At 39.9% G+C, this 20940-nt stretch overlaps 2 protein-coding genes across 2 annotated transcripts; both read left to right on the top strand.

The window, feature by feature from the left end:
* The first annotated feature begins 688 nt into the window (after nucleotides 1-688).
* Nucleotides 689-6456, top strand: susd3 (sushi domain containing 3). Its single transcript, XM_079557775.1, has 5 exons — nucleotides 689-896; nucleotides 2039-2233; nucleotides 4189-4336; nucleotides 5252-5431; nucleotides 5586-6456. Exons 1-5 carry the CDS (start codon nucleotides 812-814, stop codon nucleotides 5875-5877), a joined length of 900 nt encoding a protein of 299 aa, XP_079413901.1. The 5' UTR covers nucleotides 689-811; the 3' UTR covers nucleotides 5878-6456.
* LOC306964409 (caspase recruitment domain-containing protein 19-like) lies at nucleotides 6371-11318 on the top strand (the record flags this gene model as incomplete). Its single annotated transcript, XM_079558402.1, has 5 exons — nucleotides 6371-6377; nucleotides 7762-7907; nucleotides 8023-8179; nucleotides 11045-11110; nucleotides 11193-11318. The coding sequence occupies 5 exons, from the start codon at nucleotides 6371-6373 to the stop codon at nucleotides 11309-11311; spliced, it is 495 nt and encodes a 164-aa protein (XP_079414528.1). The 3' UTR covers nucleotides 11312-11318.
* Between the last annotated feature and the right edge of the window lie 9622 nt (nucleotides 11319-20940).

The raw sequence follows: 20940 nt of genomic DNA, 5'->3' as shown, positions 1-20940 counted from the left end.
TAAAGGCCTTATACCTGATTTTTTCATTTCATGAAAGAGGAAACCACTAAATTAAAATGTTGGTTGAGGTACAAACTCATCCCTAATCTTCGTAACATATTTGTAGCCTCCCAATTCTTCACACGGACACGTTTATAGGCACATTTCACAACTTGCAGGGTCACTTTTCAGGGTCACTTTCACAGAAATTCTTCAAAACTATCTGCAAGTTTGTGAAATGTATACAAAAGCTTATAATTACATCTTCAGGGTTTTCCCACAAATATCTGAGTTTGCAATATACTTAAGGAGGATAAAACAAATTTAATTCCAAAACTAGAAAACAAAAATCAGGTATAGCTCCTTTAAGGTCTTAAGCCTTCATTTTAGCTACAGCATATTGTCGAAAAAGAAAATGAACTATGTTTCTTCCCAGCCTGTGCTTCTGTCACTTTTGAAGCCACTTGTGAAACCACTGGCGACAAAGCCTGCGTGAAATAGTCAGTCAATATATAAGGCAACAGCTTTGCAACTTCCTGCATCACATAAAGCGCTTAACCAAGTCTCATCACTGTCTGGTCTGGGCGCGCAGTGCGCACTGCGTTCACAGTCTGTACCTGTTGGATCACCGGATACGCGGTTTTGTTTTGACCAGTGAAACTCTTGCCAAAGCCAAGCGCAGATAACAGACACAAGCTCAAAACCAGAGCTAAGTGAGACAAGTGCACTTCGAGGGAGGGAGAAAAGCGAGTGAGACGTTCGGTCTATTTCCACATCGTACCAAGTGCAGAGGATCCGCTTTACGCACACAAGGTTATCCGTGTTAAGCGTGATGTCTACGGAAACAGTGCCCGAAGTCAATGTGTCCAGGAGTGTGATGGAAGGCAAAAACGCGAGCTATCACGGCAATAGCTCTGGTATGACCTTTTGTATCTTTTTATTATTTATCTGTCTTCAAACGAAAGCCTACATTTTGTCACATCGCATCATCGCAAACTCCATAGCAATATTTAGTCTACTGAAGCATTTGTGAGGTTGTTCCGATGATATGACAGTACAAAGCTGGCCAACGTAATCTGGTGTGGTTTTTGGAAAGACGATTATTTGTGAATCATGTAAAAGGTGAATCCCGGACAACAAGCGCTCTGTGAGATTTAACCGGGGACTCCGCACAGCTGGGCTTCTCACGCAGGCTCTCACGCACGGAGGTTGCATAAAAGTGATGCTCTGTTTAATATGCGCTGCGACTCAGGGCCTTAGTTTTTCACTCGGAGCAGTGGGAGACGCAATAACGCGAGGTGTCAGGGAGAGAGAACAGATAGAGACGCTTTGGGCGTAGGGTGTAGAGTAGAGAGATATAAAGTTGTCTTATAGGCCTGCGAGACCAAAGAAGAAGAAGTGAAAGAGGACAGGAAGTTGTTATGTGAGAGAAAGGTACAGAATGGTGTTTGGGCTATGGGGGGGGGGGGGGGTGATGATGATGACTTTTTTCAGAATCTGAGGAAAGTGTGTTTTATTCTTCAACTGTGCAGTCATAAAGATTTTCTATTTGGACCCAGTGAGAGACTGCCCGGCTGTAGTGCAGTGAACAGAGATAATGTCTTGTTTAGCTCCAGATGAGCTGAGCTGTTTCCACCAGCGCCCCGGGCATTTGTTGTTTTAATGATTTATCACATTTCCTCTTTGATACAATTTGCTGCAGCAGAATGGCAGGCTGATGTTTGGACAGCCAGTGGTGCAGAGAGAAGTTTAGAGCTGACAGCATGACTCTTGAGGCAGTCCCTTACCTATATGCTGCTTCATAAAACTCGGGTGGGGCGGTTCCGGTCATAGGCTATACAAATCAACAATACAAGTTGGTAGAGGAAAATTGTATGTTAGGGCAATGTGACAGCCTTAACTACATGCCAATGCAAATTTAATGACATTCAATCTAGTCCATGGCTTTTGTCACTAAATGTTTTGTTTTTTGTTTCAATGGAAAAATTGTAATTTGTTGTTGGTGCTGAATTGGTAGATTTTAAACACATAACGTACTTTTACTGTCTTGACTTTTTAGGGTTTTCCCCTGCTCAGTGCAGCCCCATGCCTGAGCCGGCCCTGGGTTTCCAGCGGATCATCCATGGAAACGGCACCAATGTAGGCACCGTGATAGCTCTGCACTGCCCCGACAAGCACAAACTGATCGGGGACAGTGTCAAGTGTGTTAAGGAAGCCAACAGCACGTACTGGGTCGGAGAAACCTACTGCAAATGTGAGTATAAAAGAATACAAAGGTACTCTTGATTTCATTCAGAGATAATATGGGATATTCAACTGACTTAAAACTTAAGCCTTAAGACCGCTGACTAGTTAAACAATTTAACAGATGATTCATTCATGATAATAACTATTTATTATTGCATGGGCAGCAGGTGAATAATAGTTGGGCCATAAACAAATTATAGGAAACATATTGTAGTTATATCTAAAAAAATATATATATGTATATGAGAGTATTGTCAATGACAGGCTGATGACATCTAAAAAACAGTTTGGATTTTTACCCAGGCATTCCACACAGTTGGCACAGGGTCATCCCATTCAAATGAGACAAAACATCTGGGGGTGAGCTTCACAAGTGACCTAAAATGTAAGCGTCATATCGAGGTGATTTGGAAAGAAGCTCATGCGGAAATTTTTGTTCTGAGACTTCTTGAGACAAAGCTGCCACCAAGAAGCAAAGAGTCCATTTACCATTTGTTTTGGATGCACAAATGCTTAAAGGAGGGGTATTATGTAAAATCGACTTTTTCAAGCTTTCCATCATGTTATTTTGTCATTCCCTCATTAAAAACATGCCTGAAGTGTTGCCTTGGCACATTCACGTATTTTTGAGCAATCTGTAAAAACACAAACGCCATTTTAGGGATAGGTTTGCCTGAGTCCTCCTAGGAACGCCCCCACCTCCTGGAGACGCCTCCGACCTTTCGTCACCAGCCGAGTAACCAACCACTGCTCCTCAGCAGAACCCCCTCCCCACTGATGCCACAGACAGCGTGTGGAGGGGGCGTGTCGGAAAGGGTCAGAGGTTCTTAAAGAGACAGAGGCCTATTTCAAGACATTCGCTACAGCCATTTTGAGAGAGCAATTTTATACAAGGCAGTTAATTGACTGCATTTACAGACCAACAGAAGGTTTCGTCATCATTGTAGTGTGATATAGACTGGTGCTATGTGATTGAAAAAAGCATAATACCCCCTCTTTAAAGGCCCTATACCTGAGTTTTTCGAGAGCAAACAATGAAAAAGGAGGCCACTAAATTAAAATGTTAGTTGTGGTGCAAGCTCATTCCTTACTTTCCGAACAAATTTGTAGCATCCAAATTCTAAAGAGTTTATAAGCACTATTCACAATTTGCAGGGTCACTTTTCAGGGTCATGTTCACAAAATGCAAGAAAAATAGCCTGAAAGTTCATGAAATTGATAGAAATGTTTTATAATTAGATGCACAGTGTTTTTCCCACACATGTTTGAGTTTACACTATATTAAAGCAGGACAAAACAAATGTAAGTATAGTGCCTTTAACATCCTGGACTATGACTGTGTCAGCATGGGTCTATGGGGGAATTTAAGGGGTCCCGGCAATTTCAAAAACGTTTGTGAATTTCCCATTTTGCTAGACTATCTCTCATGACCATGGAATCTCAATTTGTATTTTAACGTTTGTTTCATTGTACCTGTTTGTACTTAATAAAGAAATAGATTCTCGATAAAACAACTTTATTATATTAAACTGCAGTAATTCATCTTTTCAAAGGCTTGGAAAAAGCATAGAGAATAGGGCTAATTAAATGTACATGTGGACTTTGAGGACTTTATTAATATGCACTGTCCCATCTTAAATAATTAAATGAATGTAATTAGAAACGGGTGCCCTTTTGAGGGTAGTATATATACACATTATATACATACTGACATGCTGTATATTGTCCACCATGAGGTGTACTTTTATGTAAAATTACTACAGAAATTAACTGTAAAGTCACAATTATTATGGGTGCCCGTAACGCAAAAAAAAAGATGAACAAAAACAGATGCCAGACTATCTGCCCCAAAATATCTGTTATAAACATGTTTAAAACAACATGTAACGTGAGACAAACGATAAACCGCTGTACCACGAAGATGTTCACTTATCTGTACTTTCTCTTCTCTGACCTCTGCAGCTCTCTCCTACAATGAAGCTCATGGGTTCCAATTGGCTGTGCTTGTTTCCCTTGTGAGTTCAGCCATCATCCTCCTCATGTCCATGGCCTTCCTCACCCGCTGTTTGGTCAACTGCATTGAAAAGAGCAAAAGGAAAGAGATGCACAGGTTTGTTAAGTTCTCAAAATATGTAGTCAAATAAAAACACTCGGCGGCACGGTGGTTTGCACTTGTGCTTCACAGCAAAAAGGGGTTTGATCCTCGTCCGCACGGGGCCTTTCTGTGTGGAGTTTGCATGTTCTCCCCTTGTATGTTTCCTCTGGGTTCTCCAGTTTCCCCTACCACAAAAACATGTACATTAGGGTGCATGCCTTCCATCATCTGTGGAAAAATGTCCCTTGTAAAGCACTTTACTTTAGGACTATGTCTGTGAATACAAATAAAGTCCTTTCCTTTTCCTTTACAATAACCAAGAGGTTGGCGGTTCGAAATACAGACTGTCATTGTGTCCTTGGAATGACACTCCACCCATCGCCTGTGTGAATGTAATGTGTGAGTTTTATCTCAGGGCAGCTGTGACTACAACAGCAGCTTACTACTACCCCACCTGACTTACAACTTCACAAATGTACTACTTCACACTTAAGCAACATGGTGACTGAGCCTTTCTCGATAGTGGTGGAGCTTTGTAGCTATATTGCCATCTAGGTTTATTTATTGCTGTGTTTTATTGCCTTGATGTTTGTTGCAGCCCTTTGAGGCGACTTCTGTTGTGATATTGGGCTATACAAAACCATTAAACTTGAAACTTGAAACTAGGTATATTTATGACTTTTTTTTGTGCAGCGCTTTGGAAATGTTTAAACGTGCTACATAAATAAAGTGGATGGGATTTCTGTGTGGAGTTTGCATATTCCACCTCTGTCTAAGTGGGTGTCTTCCTGGTGCAAACTTGTACAATAGGTTGTCCTACTGCTCCATTAGTGACAGGTTGCCATAGGGACATTGTAGAATTGGTTGGATACATTTCCATATGGGGACAACCAAGTACTTGAATGAATTGACTTATTTTCTACGTTGCAGAGACTCTGAAATGCTACCACAGTGGGCGGCGCATCCGGGCCATCAACAGGAGGTGAACAGGGCGGGGCACAGTCACAAGAGCAGGAACAACCACAACAACAATAACAACTTTATGGAGAAGGCAAGGCCACAGTGGAACCAACGTGATCCAGGGCAGTGGGACAACGACCAAGTGTGCAGGTAAATGGACAAATAATATGCTCTGGAATAAAATATACGAATATTATACAAAAAATCATTCACTTGTCCAGTGTTATTTGACATGTAATTAATATATACTAATTAATTATGTGTAATAATGGCAATATTGCACACTTCTATTTGTGCATTACAGGTGTCAGCAGCCCTTTTATGATCCAGTGGGCCCTTCATGTCCTTACGCTGCAGCTGCCAGACTCCCTGTTCTCCCTGGATACGAATATTGCCAGCCACTTAAACCACCAAATCCCACACCTTTATACTCTTACAGCCAACCTCTGCACGTTGGGTCTTCTACAGATAGTGCCAGAAGGTCGGGTCCGACGTGGGAGTATGGAGCAAAGCAGAGCAGTTTGTCAGCATCTTCAAACCAGTCAAGGAATAAAAACCCAGCGAAAGGATTTTCTATACGCGTTATATCAGTCTGACATCCTTGGACTTGTTTACTGATTAAAAAAAAAACTACTGACATTGAGAACCAGTGAAACACGTGAAAGGACAAGCGCGTGCCTTGATGAAACATGAAAGCACACTGCCCTCTGCTGGTCATTGTGAGGTATAAGGTTTCACACTGGTAATCAAAGTCAGCGAACTTGTATATACTTTTCAAATGTTGGTGCTGGAATTTAATAAAAGAGACATGTTGGTATTCATTAAATATTCACACACCAAACAAAGGATAAAATAGGCAACTGTAACATTTCAATTGGCTTATTAACGCCCCACTGAGTAAAGCAATGCATTGTCGCTAAATAAAGAGTGTCCTGTGAGTGTATCGGACTATTCTTGTTGGTAATCTCCCGGCAGGTCTGCGACCTAATTATACTGTAATCATGGATCTGGAGGTCACGTGTGTCCGGGCGCGCGGAGCAGCTCGTCTCTGCAGCGGCAGGAGGAACATTCCTTCATCGTTTTATCACTATGGCAGGTTTGTGCATTAAGGGCAAGCTTGGGTTGGATCCGTCGTGTGCTTCTTGCAATTAAGTGTTATTGAAAGTTGATAAAAACGGGTTGTTTTGGATAATATCTTAAATCTATCAGCCTCAGGTGTGTCTGCAAGTTAGTGGTGGATCAATGTTCTGCTCAGCTGTTTTGAATTAAGTTTGATGTAATGATTGCATAGTGCGTCATAGGCTTGAAAGAATTTAAATCAGAATCGAAATGCTGCTTCTTATACAAAAGGAGTCAAAATGTTGTCTGTTTTTTACCCATAGGTTTGTAGCTATATGCTCACAATGAGAAAGTGAAAGATATGCCCATCTTTTTGTTTTAATCCACACTGCAGAACATTCCCATTTACAAGTCACAAGAACAACCAGATTGATTATAAGCAAAAAGTAAATACTTGCAATACCAGCCTGACACTGAACATGTTCTTCAAGAGGACGAGCTGATGTCCCGCTCACAAAATACTTCAATACTATACTCAGAAGATGTAGTCAAATAAAACCACTATGTCAATAATAATCATTTTTCCACTACAGTGGGGGCGACAGTGGCTCAGATGGTAGAGCGGGTTGTCCAACATCCGAGAGGTCTGCGGTTCGAATTCCGGCTTCCACAAGTGCAGATTTTCCATGTGTCCTCGGGCAAGACACTTCACCCTCCGCCAGTGTGAATGTAGTGTGTGAGTGAGTAGTTGGTGGTGGTCAGAGGGGTTGATGGTGGATATTGACAGCCTGGTTTCCATCAGTCTACCTCAGGGCAGCAGTGGCTTCAACAGTAGCTTACCACCAGTGGGTATGGAGTGGATGAACAATGATACAGTATAGCGCTTTGAGAAACCTGTCACACATACAGGCTTGGAAAGGGCAATACAAGTGTAAGTTATTATTTTTATTTTTATTTTATTTTATTTTATTTATTTATTTATTTTTTTTTTTTATTTTTTTTATTTTTTTTTTTATGTATTTATTTATTTTTTTATGTTATTTTTTTTATTTAATTTTTATATTATTATCTATTTTTTTTTTTTAATTTTTATTTTATATATATATATTTGTATATTTTGATTTTATAATTTTTTTTTTTTTTTTTTTTTTTTTTAATTTTTTTTTTTTTTTGTTCTTAATTTTTTCTTTTTATTTTTATTTTTTTTTACTTTATTTTTATCTTGCAAACCCTCTTCAACCAGTAGTAAAACTTTAGAAAAATATGTATAGATTGTTGCGTCAGCACGGGGTTGCCCTTTAAGGCATTGGTTGTGAGTGAATCGACTGGAACATGGCCAGTGGTGCTTGGATATAGATTAAAGTTAAGGCATATACTACACTTTTTACTTGTAATTACTCTTTGTGTGTGTTTTGAACTAGACCCTGATGACTACAGCTGGCAGCTCTTGATGGACGCCCACTTCCTGTGCTCTCACCAGAGTATGGACTCTGAACTGCTTGAAAAAGTGGTGCTGCAGCTCAACAGAACTTACCCACAAATACTGTGTGACAAGGAGGCACATAAAGTGAGAAGGCTATTGTACTTCATAAAAAGATACATTATACGTTTTTTATTCATGATTAAAAGTACGGTGATTACACAAACCAATGTCTTTAAGTTGAACTTGTCTTTCTTTCTAGTTCAGGAATTTGAGAGTGCTGACCAAGCTTCGACTGGCTGAGCTGTTGAGGAACCTCCATTGTAAAGGTGAAGAGGCATGTCACGAGTTTTACAGAGGACTCCAGATCCACGCAGAAGACATGTTCTGTAGACTGCCCTCTAGAGTCAGATATCAAGGTAAAAAAGTAAAAGTACTTAGATGTGTGTGCCTTCTAGAGACATAAGAGCATACGTGGAATACATTTTATGTGGTATATTTAGTTCAACCATATAAGCCCCTTGCGCCCCACTTTTTTTTTGTGGGGAGGGGGGACGCAGCCAAACATTTCTGCTTAGGGCACCGAGATGGCATTAAGTTCTTCCTCAAATAAAGAGGAATGAAAGCTAAACTAGTTTGGCTCGAGGTTGGCTACTGTCACATCATACCCACTCTGCCCTTAAAGGGACTATACCAAACCTTTTTAACCTTTTTAGTCAAAATGTGACGAAAAAGGTAAACCCGTTTTGGTCACATATTGACTATTTGGGTTGATCATACACGACTTTAACAAATCATAATATGGTGCAAATGTCACGCATCAGGCTGATTTTTTTCACTTTTACAACATACTTTTATGGGGAACCAATCATTTGGGCTTACAAATAATTGTAAGGTCAAATTACAATTTGACCGTACAAATTGTAATTTGTAAGGTCAATTAGCTTAAAGCTATACCTTTAAGCTATACCGCGGCAGAGCCACCTGTTTCAGCCTGTCTCAGAGCGGCTGTTTAGTTCAGCCCAAAGTGCTGAGGTTTGATTCACACTGTTTGCTGCAGATTCACAGCATCTTTTTAGCTTGTTTATTGTTAAATTATTTTGATGTCATTCTAATTTCCTTTACGTTGCTTTTACTCAGATTGTTTAAAGTATTTAAGAGGGCACATGAGCTTTGATTGGTTACATGTCACGTGGATTTTTCCTTCTGTCTCATCACACATCCTAAAAAAACAACAAAGGCTATGGCAATATATTAAGGCTGTGGAAAAATGCTGATCATTCTGATAACTTTCTAGTGGTAGTAAATTTAGTTTGAGTGACAGGCATTCTTTCATCATTGAACAGAGGAAAGCGTTGCATTATGAAACTTTTTAGGGGGGGAAATGTTGATACTGTATTTAACCTTGTAGTGACCCAGCGGCTGTATGAGTGGTCAGCATGGCTCTACAATGAGGAGTTTGTTATGTTAGTAGTTCTACGAACACAGCTTTTTGTTAGTTATACTTGCATAGCCTGCTAAGTAGTATTTTCAACAATTTGTCAAATGTTCAAAATATTTTTAAAGTAAAAAAACTTTTTTTAATTTTACTTTAATCACGTAAGCCAACTGTTCTGGATTTACCCTCGTCGAGAGTCCCTTCAGGACTGTTTGATATGTTGACTTGATTTGACTTCAACAGATCAAAGCCAAAGTGTGGCACAAACTAAAAATAAATTTAAAAAGATGTGTTCTTACAAAAGTTTTTGTCTTTGCTTTTTTGAAAACGGGAGAACCAAAATCGATGAACGATGAGGCAGTCAAGCCGAGGCCCGATGTGCCAAACAATAAAGGTGGGTCATGCATTTCCTATTTTGTTTATGTAAAATCAATATTAGACATAATTCATATTTATGCTTGTGTTACCAGTACATCCTAAAAGGGAGGGGGGCAACCATATTGTTAATAAACTGTGCAGTTAGTTGATTGTTGAACCCTTTAACCTGTGTGATCATAGGTGGGCCCCTCTGCTGCCTCTGTCCCATTCATCTTCATCCCATTACATTCAGGGCTGTGGCTTTGTGGGTCAGCCTAGCTCACGTGTGTGGGATGTCCCAAAACAGTTTCCTCTGTGCAGCATTCCTCTGAACAGTCCAGGTCCATCGACAGGGTCAGAGTTGTGTCAGTGGGGAACTAGGTCATATTCTGGACAGCACACGTGGACATCAGGGAAAACATGCTGAAACAAAATAGCTGTTTATGACTGATAATAATACATTTTTGAGCAGACCAAGCATGTGCCTGAAATTAGAAGGCTTGATGTTTTCTTGCCTATTATAGGTAAAAATTGAGGTCAAATGTTAAGTTTATTTGAAAAGGACAATGCATGGTTAATGGCTTTACTATAAATATGCCTAATTAAGACCAAGGGCTATTGTCCTTATATTGCCTGTTATACTGTTAAATAAGCCAGCGGTTCTCGAGGGGTCGCAAGAAAACTTCGGGGGGTTGTCAGATCATGCAGACAAAAAAAAGTATGTTATTGTAGCATATTGTTGTCCCCATTTCCCAAAGTGTGACCCAACAACAGGGATAAAAAAGATATTTGCATAAACAAACCCCATTAATTGTAATAATGGGGGTCGCGGCTCCTAAAGGTTGAGAACCACTGAAATACGCAACGACATACTTGTTGCAAAATTATGCTTCAATTTGCTATTCATGCAAGGGCCATGTAGTAAAATATCAAATGTACACAAGCTGCCTGACCTGCTGTATGTTCTTACGGTGGCCTATTCCTTTAAGTTAAGTTATACTTTATTAATTCCTGAAGGGATATGCGTTCGCTGCATTTGACCCATCCTCAAGGCCGCTGGGGCAACCTGCAGAAGCAGTGGCTGGAGGATTAACCTATTGTACATGTTTTTGCTCATTTGAAAGCTGAAAATCTCCAGAATTGAAGACCGTCTCTTTGGGTTCATTCATAAACTGGTTTCAGCCTCAGGATTCCATCACCTTCATTGGGTTTATGCTTTGTGGTCTGATGATTGGCCTGGGACAGTGGCTCATATGGTAGAGCTTGAGTCATATCTAGAGACAATGACATGTATAGGAATCTTTATGAAATGTAAAAAAGCAACTAAAACAACAACATAACAACTTAACAACACTTGTTTTTAATATAGACACGTACAACAACAGTTTGAATGAGTCACAGTAATGTAGTTGAACCGTTGAATCAGGTTAGGTTCACAGATATTTGATGAATTTGCACTTAACTTTATTGTCTTTTCTTGTACTTTCAGGCCCGATGTTCTTCTTGAGCTGTTTTAGTCTTGTTGTTGGTGTTGCTATGCTTTACTACTATGGAGGTACCAAAACAATATTCACTCCCCAGAGTTCATTATGTACCATTAAAATGTACTCCTCACATCTTGATATTTGTGCCTACAGAGGAGGACACTCTCAATTGTTCAGTCCCCTGGCTTCACTGCTCTGCAAGAAAACTTGGTAAAGGTGCTAAACACGTTTTGCTTTCATATGCTGAAGTGGGTAAACAAAACATATTATAAGATGTTATGGAAGTGGCCGAAGACTGTATTGTCACACATGCCATGTACTGTGCCAAAAATACAACCTGTTTTGCAATCATAGTTTAAATGCAAATCTTTTCCTAATGTTTTTTCAAGCATTTATTTAATGTATGCCAGAGTAAGTGCTATACCAACTATTAAATGTGGTGCTGTAAGATTATTTACTGTAGAAGTGCCTGAAACATCTAAAGTAATGAAAAAAGTGTAACCACAGGTACAGTGTAATGACTTAATGTTACTTGAAGTCCACTAGGGGGCAGTACACTCTCATTTAGTGCAGTAAGATGTTGCTGAAGGAAGCTGTTGTCCAGGAACGTAACACTACACTGGAAATCAATAAGAACAGAGGTCATCAATTAATGATGCCATTTAAATTGATTGCCAAAGTGCATTCTGATACATTAACTACTTTGGACAACAGTTTATTTACTAAAAGCTTTTAAAGGAATGTCAGGTTTGACATTCATCATATCCAGGACATGTACACTGGAAAATGCTTTGTCTCGTTGAAGCATGTATGTTCTAAATAAATTAAATATGATTTTGCTTAACAAGATATGCCGCTCTTACTTTGACAGTACTGTATGAGCTTAATATTATGACATTTTTCTTCTATGTAGTTTGACTATGTAGTTTAGTGCATCATTAAATCAGCATAAAGTGTTGAACATAGAGCCATTAAGTGATATTTCAAAAACGGCTTAATATATCATGCAAATAGCCAAGCCGCTCTGTAGTGTGGAACTATCCAAGTGCATGTAATGAGCATTTGCTGGGTTTAATTGGGGCTGCAGTGACATGGAGTCTAATTAGGGTTTCACATTTTAACGATCAGTTCTGGAGCCGTCTCTGAATCACTGCTCCAGACCTCCACACATCACACTGTTCAGCGCAAAGGGAGTTTGTTCACAAGAAAACATGGTATAATTGAGAGTGAGACATGACGTGAGTGGCTGGGGACAGAGTTTAGTGCGCTGTATGTTACTTGAGTAGAAGTAATTGTACTCTCATAATGGCACTTTGCGCTCAACTGACTCGTGGTTGTCATACTTTTTTTTGTACTTGAGTCATTGACATGGCGTGTATATTTTTGTGTCCGATTGTGGTATTTCTTTTAAAAATAATTAGATCAATTCATTACATGTATCATTTTATTCTACAAAACCTATTTAGTTTAAACATATTTTCATCACATTTCAATAATATATTTTGTGTTTTCACACCTCAGATCCCTACAATGTCAGGTGGTGCAACCGTCCGAGCTATTGACCATATTATATTTTCAAGGTATCAAATTAAAAAATGAAACATCATTGCATAATTTTATGTTAAATATCTATCAAATAAGCCATCATTTGTGAATATAGTTTTAAAGCTTTTGAGGCGAGATTTTGAGATTTGTAATCTTTCAATGTCAAGATGGCACAACCGTAAGAAAAGGTCTTTTATTTTGAAATAAGGAGTAATACCAAGTAAAGTAAAGTAAAAGTAAATGTTTACCCATGCTTACAAAGGCTAAAGCTAATGTAAGAGCCCACATAAAAGCCAATTTAATTCTAAAAGTCAGGTGGTGCAACCAGACAGTCAGGCGGTGTCAAATTACCATATAAAAGTTATAGGGATCCAATACTGGTATAATGTACACATAGCCCGGCAACAGTTATAAATAACCGTTAAATCACGCTCTACATCACTCCACTGCAGCTGTTTCCATAGTAACGATAAACAATTGAACTGGAACAAGTTTCTGGTAAAACTGATTAAAAAAAAGTGAAATAACTCCTGCCCAGGACTTACAGAAATGATCAAACAGACCCCAATGAACAGTTTGCGGGACCATGGTGTAAGCGGGATAATGCACTCCGTGGTGTCCATTATCAGAATAACTGGACTCCAGAAGCAACCGGTCACGCCTACGAGTCGTCCCGTTATTTCTGATAATGGACACCTCGTCGTGCATTATCCCTTACATAAGTTATTAGAGTCAATACTAGAACAAAAATATCAGATATCGGTTTAAAATATCCCATACTGAACCGTTTACTGCTTTGGGCTGACACCGAGCACTCCATCCGTACAGCATCAGTCTGTTCCAAATTACTGATGAACTGTTCAGAGGAGAATGGCTGTCTAAGATATACTTGGCAAAGATTTGACTTTGTACAATGATTGGAAACTATTTACATTTTGGTTGCGCCACCTGAAATTTTTTCTGCAGAGAAGCTATAAACAGATCAGAAAAATACATTTAAACACTATTAAAGGTTATTTAACATAACTTGTTTAGACACATAATCATCGACTCAAAAATATGCATGCCATCAGTTTTGAAAAACCCCTATGTTTTTAGACCCTTTTACGTCATTGACCCACTTACCAACACAACTGCTGAACCCATGCTGTCAAGGGTTGTTGCTCAGTATTTTGATTCTGATATCTAACAACTTTCACCACAGTTACTACAAATACTAGCCCAACCAAACTTACTGCCATGTCTATGACTAATGTATATTTTGCTGAGTTTGAGTCTACAGTCATTTATTTACCTCTTAAATGCTAGTAAAACCTACCACAGCTTTTGAGTTACCTGATAAAGGAGGGTGACATTTCAGCCCTCACGTCATCAGCACGATTAAAAATTGAAGCCTTTCTTGGAGTGCATGTGGTTTGCCCAGCTTATTTCTGTCTGGCCAGTGATGCAGGTAGCTTTCGGTCTATGGAGGCAGACAGCATGAGGTCACACATGCATCACGGCTTCCCTGTTTAGAAACAAAAAGTGTTTTTTTTATGCCCTTTGTCACTTCTTGACCACAATGATTTTCTGGTTAAATTGACAACAGTTGTCTTTTGAGTAAGTTGTTTCTTGTTTTTTTTGGTGGAAACTTCTACGGTAGCCTGGAGAGGTCAGTGTGTTTGTAGGTCAGGCTGGAAATGGCACCAGAGAGAGAGAGAGAGACCAAAACATGCTGTCAGGGCAAACTGCACAGTAGGAGAGTACCTGTCTGTATGGGAGAAACTCGCGTGAAAGGATGTGTCGAGTTTGCAAATGAGTGAATGAACCTGTGTCTTTTAGACTTAGATGTTGACTAATGTAAGGCTCTTTTAACACTATGCCAGAGGCTTGATAAGGATTTTCAGAGGCATGGCCAAGGCAAACAATGACAAACTTAACAAATATTATATAACAATTTGTCCGGCCACATCCCATCAACTGAAACATAATCGAATTTCTTTATAGAGTTCTAAAACTTGTTTCTGCCTAAAATATTTGTCCCCATTATGCTCCACAGTTTGTTTTTTAGCTTTTAACTATAGGAATGTGGTATCCTCTTCAAAAACATATCTGGAGTTGTGTTTTGTTTTCTCTCATTCCTTCATATTCAACCAGCCTCCTTCTCAAGAGCTCCAAGCTTGACCCCCAACCTCCTGATTTCATAAGGGGATGTACTGTGTTTTTGAAGTCCAGACATAGTCACCGGATGTGATTCTTCAGCGCTAAATGTTTTTAGCCTTTGAACTCCATCAGTCTCTATGTAGCAGCAAAGAATGAGCCCAGGCAATTTGCAGTGTGTTTTATTACATGGTGGGAAAAAAAGTAGATCTTTATTTCAGCAAGGATGACTATGATCTTTATTTCGGCTTACATTTGTACTGTGTTTCATAAACTTGAGTCAAGTTTCTCAAAGCGCGACAGTGCAGTCATTATTCAGTCACTCCAAACGTGGAAATGGTGAGTTACTACTGTAATTGCAGCTGCCCTGGGGTAAACTGATGGAAGTGAGGCTACCAATCTGCCCCAGCAGCCTTTCCACCCCCCACTCTATTATCACACAGGCATGGTGAGTGAAGTGTCTTGCTCAAGGACACAACAGTTTGCACCTGTTGGAGTCTAGATTCAAACCGCCATCCTACTGATCATTACACTACCCACTCTTAGCATAGTATTATATTTGTGGCACATGATTCTTAATATTTTTACAACATGTAATTGATGTTCCATAGTTCATTAGTTTGTTGGCAGGGGGGTCAATATATCCCCCTTTTGCATTGTTCGAAGTTTGTTACTATTAGAGGGGCCATATATAGTTTTGCTATAGTGCCCATAGGGGCTAAACGGTGCACCCCTCCTGACTGGTGCATATTTGAGGGAGTGGTATGTAGGCCGATCACTTCATGCCTCAGTGCACCTATTAGACCTGGCTCTGTAGGGAGGGCAGCCCAGACACGAGACAGACCAGTGTAGAGGCGGTGAAGGAGGCGACCGGCGATGTTTAGCTACAGAGGCGCAAGAGGCGGCAGAAACTTTGGTGGGAGAGGGTGAAAGGTCAGAGGGGTCAAACACTTCTAAAAGTGCAGAGCCTCATGTGTTTGCTGACCTTTTTCTGGTGCTTGATTACAAATCTTAAGAAAAAACTACAAAGCAACCAAATATCTATATCCTGTCTTAAAAGGAGCACAGACTTCTACCTGTTAAACATGTTTAAGTCATGTCGGGCAACACAAATTATGATTATGAAGAGTTTCTGCCTCAGTGATTTTGTTTCATGTGAGATTCATTAAAGACCCAAATTGTAAATCTTGCTCAAAGATCTCAATCTTGACACTTTGACAGCGCAGCCCATGGCAATCTCAGCTTCTACACAGCAGTCTCACGAAAACACATGAACGCTACCTGTTGAGAGTGTTCCTCTAGTCTCTATAGTGTGCATTGATTAACATTCAAATTCACTGTAAGGACACACAATTAAAACGAGTTGTAACAGAATAAAATCATCATGTGTTTATGCACAGATCACTGTATAAAACTCACAGGGCAAAGTATTGCACTTTTGACACCGTCACCAGATATGTGAAACACTAATATTAAGACTACTCAAGCATAACTCTCATCGCTTCATTGTAATATTATGACAAATAAAGCAAAATACCTCTACTTTGTAAAGATGTAGTGCTTAAATTCATCCATGTGTCTAGTTACAAAATTCCCAACTTCACATAGATTTTATTTCATATACAAAATATTTCCAGGTTTCAGTACCCAAGTATGCGTTTAATATTAATCAATGCCAACCTACTGTCGCACTGTAGTGGTGTCTGACTGTCCCACGTGAGCTTACAGCAGCACAAAAGCCCAGTGACCTTCGACCCAGAGTAAGACCTCGTTGCCATAGTAATCACTAGAGAGCATTTTGTAATGGCCTGTTTGTCAGGAGTCAATGGACTTGACATTGGTGAGGGGAATGTGTTATGGGGCAAGATTGCATATATCACACATCAGTCAAATGACGGGGGGAACAGGACCCAGCAGAGTAGGGCCAGAGGAGGTTTGATGTGCAGCAAACTGTGGTTGTTAATAAAAATAGAGTGAAATTATACACTGTGATTACTAGAATTAAGTTATAATATATGCACTAAAGTAAAACTGATAAAGAATCATAATCCCCTCCCCCTCACCCCTCCTGCCTGATGGGAGAGGGGTGAATGGTCCGTGTCCAGGATGAGAAGGGTCAGCTGTGATCCAACCCACACGCCTCTGTGTCCTGGAGGTGAACAGGTCCTGGAGAGATGGGAGCTCACAGCCAATCACCTTCTCAGCAGCACGCACAATGCACTATAGTCGATGCTTGTCCCGTTCTGTAGCGCTGGGGAACCACACGGTGATGGAGGAAGTGAGGATGGACTCGATGAAGACCGTGTAGAACTGCACCAGAATCTTGGTCGGCAGCTTAAGTTTCCTCAGCTGTCGAAGGAAGAACATCCTCTGCTGGGCCTTCTTGATGAGGGAGCTGAGGGTTGGGTCTTGGGTGATGGTGGTGCCCAGGAAACAGAAAGAGTCCACAATGGAGAGATGGGGGTGGGAGACTCTGTCAGGGCGAAGAGGGACAGTGGGGCTGTGACTTTCCTGAAGTCCACGATCATCTCCACTCTCAAAAAGCATTTCACACATTAAAGTGTAAGCTTTTGACTACATGTGAAGTAATTGTGAGTCTCTCCAGCATGCACTAAATTGTTATTTTATCCATACAAAAACATACAGTAGCTTGTGCTGCCAGTGGGGTTTTTCTTTTGAGTTTAATAGTTGTACTCGATATAGTATAGTGTTGCTATATGACATTGTACTAGATAAACCGCACCCAATACTTGAGGCTGCTTTCTTCTTTCGGTGAAAATTTGCATACTCACTGTATATCTTCCAGAAACATTTGGTAGGACATGTCTGAACCAAACAAGAAGAGTATATTCTGCAGCAGCAGCAGCCATATGTTGTATGTTCTATGTTTCTTGGTAGTGCCTCAAATGCTTTAAAAATGTCCAAGGCTACATTTCCAACAGTTTGTGTTCTGCTGCAGCCAGAAATCATGCTGATGAGCATGTGTGATCCAGTTCTTCCTGTTCATTTGTGGGGAGAATCCTCTGATGCAATGAGCCTGCACATGAGACCATTAGAAAGAAGGATAATCACAAATCCAATCAGTATTTCTTTTGTGCATAGGTAGCTGTATGTTGGTTTATCATTATGTGAGGATATGCACAATATGTAAACGAAGGCATTAACTTGAAATACACAGCCGACCATGATATAAACGGGAGTCATTACAAATTTACCTCAGCATGCAGTCGTGCACTTTGAAAATCTACTTTTTGATGCAGCTCTGCAGAGAGTGACCAGCACCAAGTTCAAGGCTGCACATCACAGACACATCACCTAAGCATATATACGCTCACCAAAAGAGGACAGCAGCATCTTTCGTCACAAAATGAGAAGAGCACCATTTGCACCTTCTACTGAGGGACCATAGGGAACATTTTGACGAGCTGCATTACTGGTGATAGCACTGCATTTAGCCACAGAAGCCAAAAAAGCAGCCGAGGAGATGATCTGTGTGCCTCTCCTCCATTTGAGTCACCAGCAAAGCCTTCAGAATCGCTGGTGATGCCATGCACCCATCATTCTGTCTCCTAATTGTGCTGGAAAGTGACTACGGAGTCTCTTGGCTAGGTCCAGCTGACTGTTAGGAAGCTGAACTCTCCCTTCCCTGCCCTCTGTCCCTCTCCGTTCTCAAACCGTGGTCCACTCCATCCTACTCAAGAACACTGAAGTCTGCCCCTCCTTCCTTTAGATTTTCTTTTTTTGCTCTGTTTAGACCAAAGGATTGAGAGTAACATAAGTTGTGTGGTAAAACTAAGGCTGGATTGACCTTATGTGTCACTTTAATAGTACTAACTTCTTTTTAGCTTGTCAACATGTGAATTTTCTCATGCAAGGTTCGGTTGTGCCAAAACCAAGCCCTCTATTTCCTGCAATAATCAGCCCTGAACTATTTGCTTTTCTCAGCTGGAGGTCTGTTGCATTTGCATCACTAGACCCGTTAACCACACACCACTGCTGCTCTGAGCCCAAAACAAAAGAAAGGAACAGAACATACTAGCACCCTCTAATTTACTATGGAGCTCACTTATTATGTACAAGATCCTGCAACGCCCGTTGTGAGGATTCTGCTTATGTGCTGCTTATGGCTGCATTTTAAAGCCACACCGCGTAAAATTTTACCCAATAAATAAATGGAAATACAAGTATTTTTTTTATGACAGATATTTTCATTATTGAAAAATATCTCATAAATGTGCAAACAAACATGAGCCTTTGCTGTGAGCGGCTCAACTCTCCTAAGACGTGACTACTCCAGCTTGTCTACATGGAGATGTGACTAAAGTCAGTAGAATTTGAGATTTAAACAGGTTGGGTCCTCATCCAAATCCATTCTTTGATTACCCACTGCAGAAATAGCATTTTCTGTGTCGAGCTGGTCATTGGAAACATGTTTTTTTTCTTGCTGGCAACAGTATAGACCAAAATGTTATGCAGTGTGCCTTTAAGGATAACAAAGTAACAAGACAAAATAAGAGTAAATGTAACATTCTAATGACAGGTACCAGTAAGTACTTTGTGTTGATTCCCTCTGTCCTCAGGTCATAGCTTAAAGGTACACTGCGTAGCATTTTGGGCTATACTGTTGCAAAAACAAAACATGCTCCTAATGACACAGAAAATGCTTTAACTGCTGCTAATAAAAGAATGGATTTGGATGAGAAACTAAACCCCATATTCTACTGACTTTAGTCACATCTCCATGGAGACAAGCTGGAGACGTACCCACTCCCAGTAAAGTTTACAGTCATATCTTAGGAGGGGTGAGCCTCATAAATGTTTGTTTGTGCATTTATGAAGTATTTTTCAATGATGAAAATATCTGTTATAAAATAAATGCTTGTATTTCAATTTTATTTATTGGGAAAAATTCTATGCGGTGTGGCTTTAAGAGTAGGAGATTTTACACACTGTCTGTGTATAAACTCCTTATTTAATAAAAATAATGATAATCCCTGAACAGTAAAACTAAACTGTACCGCCTCAGTCACATTCATATAGACAAATGTCTTGCCCAAAATATGGAAAAGGATTGCTCAATCTGAGCTCTCTTTATATTACATATCAAAGTATGCATTTGCTGTTTGACAAACATTCTCTCAATGATAATAGTGTGTCAACAAAGCATTCAAAAGTTAACTTCACTAAAGGTAATTGTGAGATTAGGCCAGTACAGACCACCCTCCCACTCAGAGAGCTGTCACATAACACTTTAGTCAACAGGCTCCATGCTGTCCACTCCGATCAAATGTTTGAGAACTGCTCCAAAAACACAGCAGTCAACTCATCTACATTCTAGTGTAGTATATCTCACAGGGAATTAACAGCAATGAAAGAGAAAAGATGAGAAACAATATTATTTGTCAAGAAATCACTGCAGAACGGAGGCATATGACCCCAATAATCAAGAGCAAAGCAACGCAATATGCTTAGGAAATGTCAAAGGAGACATACTAGCAGCCATGATGATCCATGATATACTGTACTACGTGTAAGAGCAAGGATAGACATGAATCTTCACATAATTATCATAAAACATGCAAACCGTTGGAGACTGGAAAAGCAGCATTGGTGCTTTCAGTTCTTCAGTATTGATTTAGCATTTTGACTGCACGTGTTGATGATGTAGTGAATCCAGATAGAAAACTTCTTGATCCACAAGGAAAAGTACTTTATTGACACTTTGCTTGAATAGCTGCAAATTACAACACCGATGAAACAAGTCTTAGATCCTTGAGTGTGGGAACAGGACAGTCATTTAATTTAGAGGAAGTAGGTTGAAGTGGATAGCGAGATGTGATTAGAGCTTGGATCCCTAATGTGGTGCTATAAAAACAGAGCTTCTTTTACTTATGTGAACACCTACGTCTCAAATGAACCAGAAAAGCCGCTTCAGCTGCTTTTTAGGGTCAAATCAAGTTGCTGGGTGGAGTCCAAAATCACATAATAAAAAGTTGGGTTCTGACTTAAAGCAGTACTAAGTAACTCATGCCCCTAGAGTAAATACTGCACTGACAGAAAACACCAAGGGAGAGAGGGATATTGTTCATACACAATGGAGATCTTTTTTTTTTCACTCAAAGTTGGCTGTAAATACTGTTTAAGAGGAGCGAGCCCGCAGTTAGCTTTGCCCGTTAGCCTGTTAGCTTCTTCTTCGTGATTCTATTAGTGTGTATTG

This window comes from Gobius niger (genome assembly GCF_951799975.1).
Source record: "Gobius niger genome assembly, chromosome: 6".
Classification (NCBI taxonomy): Eukaryota; Metazoa; Chordata; class Actinopteri; order Gobiiformes; family Gobiidae; genus Gobius; species Gobius niger.
The sequence above is the reverse complement of the archived record's forward strand: the minus strand, read 5'-3'. Positions and strand labels throughout refer to the sequence as shown.

What these genes read in the sequence shown, in the direction of transcription:
- susd3 (XM_079557775.1), top strand. Translation starts at nt 812, where the DNA reads ATGTCTACGGAAACAGTGCCCGAAGTCAATGTGTCCAGGAGTGTGATG. An exon ending in CTATCACGGCAATAGCTCTG is followed by an intron (nt 897 to 2,038) that starts GTATGACCTTTT and finishes TTGACTTTTTAG; the next exon opens with GGTTTTCCCCTGCTCAGTGC. An exon ending in CGGAGAAACCTACTGCAAAT is followed by an intron (nt 2,234 to 4,188) that starts GTGAGTATAAAA and finishes TGACCTCTGCAG; the next exon opens with CTCTCTCCTACAATGAAGCT.